The 6,000-nt window shown below is 41.1% G+C and overlaps 1 protein-coding gene across 1 annotated transcript; it reads right to left on the bottom strand.

The window, feature by feature from the left end:
- Positions 1-1,385: 1,385 nt before the first annotated feature.
- LOC111957946 (gap junction delta-2 protein-like) lies at positions 1,386-5,842 on the bottom strand. Its single transcript, XM_023979063.2, has 2 exons — positions 4,940-5,842; positions 1,386-4,480 (listed from the first exon to the last, which is right to left on the bottom strand). Exon 2 carries the CDS (start codon positions 4,470-4,472, stop codon positions 3,363-3,365), a length of 1,110 nt encoding a protein of 369 aa, XP_023834831.1. The 5' UTR covers positions 4,473-4,480; positions 4,940-5,842; the 3' UTR covers positions 1,386-3,362.
- Between the last annotated feature and the right edge of the window lie 158 nt (positions 5,843-6,000).

The following is a 6,000-nucleotide window of genomic DNA, read 5'->3' as shown; positions in this document are numbered from 1 at the left end:
CGCTACCGTCCCACATACCCTAGAGAAGTTTTAAGCAGGTTTATTTTCACGGGACTGTTTTTCCCGCACGTTAGGTTAGTAGAGGAATGTGTTCCTCCGTTTTCGACTAGACTGCGTTCCTGTTTTCTAGTGGCTGCTTTTGTGGTCCTGTACCTGTTTTGTTAAATAAAACGCCCTTCTTGAAATTCTTGCTCTCCTGCGCCTGACTCCACACCCACCTCTCCTAGGGAGATACTGACAGAAATATTTGTTCATAATATTAATTTCAATATCGTTCTTATTCTTTCATTTAGTCTCAATCCAAACCAACTTTCAATAAAATCCTATTATTGGCCGCCAAACCCCACCAAATAGGTTATTGTAGGCCATACAGTAGCAGGAGAAAATGAGAGCTGCAACGGAGACTCTTCCCTTGGCTCCTTCAGTGCAGAGGCGAGCGCCTGTATTGACCTGTGCCCCTGCCACTAAAGCCCAGGCCAATGGGTGGAGGCAGTAACCTACAAGGCTGACAGGCTACACCGTGTCATTTAATTAACTCACTAGAATTACCTTGTCTTTTTCATCCATTTCGATCACCTGCACATCCTTTTCACGTGAAATTAGTTTTGATTACTTTCAACTTTAATCCACTGATTTTAAGTGTTTCTGTTGCCTACGTCATCATGTGATGCTGTGAGCTAACAACAACAAAAAATATGCAGCAGGCTAGATAGACCTGGGCTGCATAACACAAAGTTATGTATTTGTTTACAGTGTAAAAAATAGCCTTGGCCTACTAGTTTACTAATCAAGTCCACACTAAAGACACACCTCTTCACACAGGCTTACTCAGATTCTCTATTGTCCTAGCTTTAATCTCTGTTTAGTTAATTTTCCTGGTTAGTCTGCAATCATGTTTAGTGTTCTCAATGGTTAGTCTGTCCTTATGTTTACTGTCCATTAATATAGCCTACTTACTTATTTTAATGTTTGATTTTATATATTTTCATCCTGCAGATGAAACGTGTATGTAAAGTGACTTTGGATGTCTTGAAAAACTATTGTTAGATCGCGTGTATTCCAATCTTCACTGTCCATGGTGCTGAATCTGACTGCCGCTAAATTAGTTTGAACACTGAAAACTTGTTTCCCCACCTTTAAAGYKCCAGTGCAGTCAAAATGATTTTATATCATACTGTACAACAGCTGATGAAACTAACACTGTAAAAGTGTTAGCTACTTCCTGATAGTTCTCGTTGAAAATACAGAGCACATTTCTCTGCCCAGAAGTGGCTGACTCATTCCGGATTTTACAACACCTGCATAGGTATTTTGCATGTCAGTTAAAGGTCCAATGCAGCCATTTTTATTTCAATATCAAATAAATTCTGGGTAACAATTAACAATTAAGTACCTTACTGTAATAGATTTCCACAAAAATTGCTTTTAGCAAAAAATATTTCTCAAGCCAAAATTTTGCTAGGACTGTCTGTGAGTGGTCTGAGTGTGGAGAGGAAAACGGAAAACTAGCTGTTATTGGCAGAAAGGTTTGGTACTCTCTTAGAAGGTGCTGTGTAGATATGGGAAACACTCTTTTCACGGCACTTCAATATCTAAGTTACTTTTTCGTAGCAGGTTAGGAGAATTAACGTTACAGGTTAGGAGACTGAGGTTAAGGTTAAGAAAAGGGTTAAAACCTCCACGGGATTGGTGTCCCCCCCGCGGGACGGTTGAGCTAATATAGGCTAATATGATTAGCATGAGGTTGTAAGTAACAAAAAAAATCCCAGGACATAGACGTGTCTTATATGGGAAGAAAGCTTAAATTCTTGTTAATCTAACTGCACTGTCCAATTTACAGTAGCTATTACAGTGAAAGAATACCATGCTATTGTTTGAGGAAAGTGCACATTTATGAACTTGAAAATGTATTAATCAACGAATTAGGCACATTTGGGTCTTGATACAACATTTTGAACATATATGCAATGGTTCATTGGATCAGTCTAAAACTTTGCACATACACTGCTGCAATTTAGTGGCCAAAATCTAAATTGCGCCTGGGCTGGAATAATACATTATGGCCTTTCTCTTGCATTTCAAAGATGATGATAGAACAACAAAAAAACTCATTTTTTTTATTGTATTATCTTTTACCAGATCTAATGTGTTATATTCTCCAACATTAATTTCGCATTTCCACAAACTTCAAAAGTGTTTCCTTTCAAATGGAATCAAGAATATGCATATCCTTGCTTCAGGTCTTGAGCTACAGGCAGTTAGATTTGTCATTTTAGGCGAAAATTTAAAAAAAGGGTCTGATCCTCACAGATATGTGCACTACATACTCAGAAAAACAGATATTTACATTTTAGAATGTATTTTATCAAGAAAGTACATTATACAAGTCTTTTTTAATCTTACTCTTAATTACAAATGATTTATTTGGCTGTGGTTCATTTGATTTTCAGCACAACCCTGTTTGATAACTTAAAGTATTATAGTGACCTCTTGTGGTCAGATTTCAAACTCACAACTAAACTCATTCAAATGCAGGTTTTCCATACACTGTCTTATCAAACAGTGCAACATTTGACTGTTGAAATTACATTCTTCTAAAATTCTTACACTTCTGGATGAGAAATACAAGTTACTGTTCCAATACTGTTTGATTCTGCCGTTTTTGAAATACTATGGGCGCATTTGAGATCGGGACACCAACTATAAACATTTCAGTTAATAAAAACCCTTGGATAATTTCAACATTAATTACTAAAGATCTATACACATACATACCATGCAAATATCAATAAAAAGAGGCACACATGCTACAAATAGTTAGTGACTACCCACCAGTCAATCAGATTAGATTATTCTGAAAAAGAATAATGTTATAAGAGACAAAGTCCCTTTAGACAACATAAATGACTGTCTGCACACAGGTCAAAACTACTCTGCCAGCTATATATTTCAACAATTAAAAGGAATTATTGAAAAGTATCCTTCAAACATTGTTAGAATGTGAAAACGTGTCATGTTTTATGAAACAGGTGTGTTTGTATTGAAGAACCCTGAGATTGTGTACAGTAGGACGTATGTGTGAACAGACTGAAGATAATGACTGTAAACTGAATGAAAACAATTTCCCAGCAAAATGTTTTACTTTTCTCTTTCTTTTGAAACTCAGGAACAGTTTGAATGTTCTTTATGTAATTTTAGGCTATGGTATGGATGATAACGCTGAATCTTTCTTTCTGAATCAGGAGTATACTCTCATTCTCCAAATGCCCAATCTGAGCAACCTATGCTATAAACTCTGTCTTTCCCATTGTTGTTTCAAAAGTGGAAAATGCTACATCTGAGAATCACACAGAATGGGCCTTTCACAGCCAAGACTTCTTAGTCCGTTCCATCTTGGCCATGTTGGCCAGTTTAACCTTAACCCGGTCCCTCTCTTCTGGAGTCCTCTTGGAGGTGCACTCCACAGTAGAATCGGTCTCAAAGGAGATGGCTGGGGCATGAGTGAGCAGGTGGCCCCCAGCCTTCTCCTGGGCCATGGGAGTGGGAGTCTCCAGGACCACCCTGCCCCTCAGAGAGTGTTTGAGCTGCAGCAGCAGAGGGTTGTGGTGGTCGTACAGCCCCACAGGGTTCCTCTCAGGGCGGAAGCAGGTGGAGCAAGCGGAGCACAGTACGCGGAAGATGTAGACCCAGCCCAGAAAGTGCAGCTCTGCGATGTTGAGCACAAAGCAGCCCACGCTAATGCTGAACATGAAGTTGAGAAAGATGGTCTTCTCAGTGGCACGTGACACGAAGCAGTCTGTGCGGGTGGGGCAGGGGTAGGTCTCGCAGCGGTACAGTTGAGGCACCTCGAAGCCAAACAGGTAGTACTGCCCCACCAGGAAGGTGATCTCCATGACGGAGCGRAGCAGCACYTGCAGGATGTAMATMAGCAGCACCTGGCTGGASAGCTGAGTMGGYTCCTCCCCRAKCTCRCCATAGTCCTCCTCRAGCAGGCTCTGCTCCACCCCCTCCSCTTCCTMACCAKCCCACTCCTCRCTGTARCCAGGGCAGTAGGTGGYCATACCAGTCTCCATGTTCTCCAGCCCTTRCCTRKCCAGCTGRCCAAASAKCTTRTTGGAGGTCCGCTCAGCCATCACCTGCCCCTTCTGGARCTCCAGCTTCTRYTCCTTGGCGATCTTGTGCAGGACGTAAACGATGTAGAAGATGGACGGCGTGGAGACCAAGACGATCTGGAAGACCCAGAAGCGCAGGTGTGAGACGGGGGCGAAGGTGTCGTAGCAGACGTTGTTGCAGCCGGGCTGCAGGGTGTTGCAGGTGAACTTGGACTGCTCATCGCTGTACACCGCGTCCCCCACCAGGGTCACCAGCAGGATGCGGAAGATCAGCAGCATGGTCAGCCAGATCTTGCCGATCACTGTGGAGTGGTTCTGCACCTCGGACAGGAAGCGTCCGAGAATGGACCAGTCTCCCATGGTTTAACCTGGGGGAAGGGGTGTGGAGGTTTTTGAAGGGACAAGTGTTTGAATCAGAACCTCTCAGTGCACTGCTACCTAAAACAGTAGAGTCCGAATGATTTTGACACCCACATGCTTTTCTTTCAAAAACAAGGACATTTCTAAGTGACCCCAAACTTTTGAACGGTAGTGTATGCAAAGGAACATTTTCTACTGTTTTGCAAACAGTGAGAGAAAATGACTTCTTATCTGGTCTAAGATGGTTGAATAAATAATTTTACAAAGAATGTCACTCATTATCTCATAACTTCTCAAACAGCTGTTGATACACAATAATGCTAGAGTATGCCCATATCAGTGAGGGGGATACAATGCAAAGGAAATTGTGACAGCAGAAAAGGTTTTTACTCCTTGCCCTTTATCATAACAATTGAAAACACAAACAGAGAAGAACAATCCAAACAAAATAGTTAAAAATCACTCACCTCTGGATAGTTTGTCTCTTTCCAATGCAAATCTGTAAAAAATGCTTTGCCATGCAGTCCGCATTGACTATAATTAATATGAGTTCTGTTTAATGGATGATATGAACGGTGTTGAGCCTGGTATGGGAAAATAGGCTGACCAGACATATTCAGCCACTCTATCTGAAACTCTCATTGTACTGTGGGGATACAAAGGCAGCCAATGTACAGTTTAACAAAGATTTTAAAATACAATGGGAGGCACCTTTTCTGAACAGCCGGGAATAGTCAAACAGTAACAGCAGGGAACAAACTGGAAAAGGAAAACAATGCCAGTTTATGCAAAGGTTCTGCTCTTCGCCAGTTTAAAAAATACAATTTAGAGAAATGGAAGATTGAACATTTCTCACTTTTCCAGATTATGCTCAGTCAATCTTTGAATGAAATGTGATGACAAATTAGAGGAATCATCCAGCAGTTTTAGGCTTATATTCACCAGTTATGACCACAGCATTTCTCTTTCTGTAGACCTCTTGTCTTAGTGCTTTGCCCCATCCACTTATAGACCTAACACAGAGATAAAATCTCACAATACATAATGTTCACCAAAAGTGTCTTCCAGGAACTGTAGGTACCAAACAGGACTGTGGTATCATTTCTAATGGTATACTGAAAACACTATAAGTAGCTTGCATCAATGACGTATGGATCCAATCAAAGTCTACAGACGAAACACACAGAACAGGTTGTATCTCCATTAAAATAAGTATTTTAAGAGTCTATCCATCCACTTGAATGTCCATCATGGGATCCAATGTAAAGACCAAGCCTCAGTATCCTCTGCAGCATCTGTGTCTCTGCTTCATCATGATGTAGTCCATCCACTGTGGCTCTGTAACGGAGGACATGAGGACCATTCCCCTGCAGTTGACGAGGGCAGGAATTCAATTGTTACTTTGTGTAGTTGGGCTGAAAGGCTGGATTAGGTCTTGTCCGTGTGTCATACAGTGCATTCGGAAAGTATTCAGACCCCTTGACTTTTTCCACATTTTGTTACGTTACAGCCTTATTCTAAAATGAAT

The sequence above is a fragment of the Salvelinus sp. IW2-2015 genome, linkage group LG4p (assembly GCF_002910315.2).
Source record: "Salvelinus sp. IW2-2015 linkage group LG4p, ASM291031v2, whole genome shotgun sequence".
NCBI classification, from domain to species: domain Eukaryota; kingdom Metazoa; phylum Chordata; class Actinopteri; order Salmoniformes; family Salmonidae; genus Salvelinus; species Salvelinus sp. IW2-2015.
The sequence above is the reverse complement of the archived record's forward strand: the minus strand, read 5'-3'. Positions and strand labels throughout refer to the sequence as shown.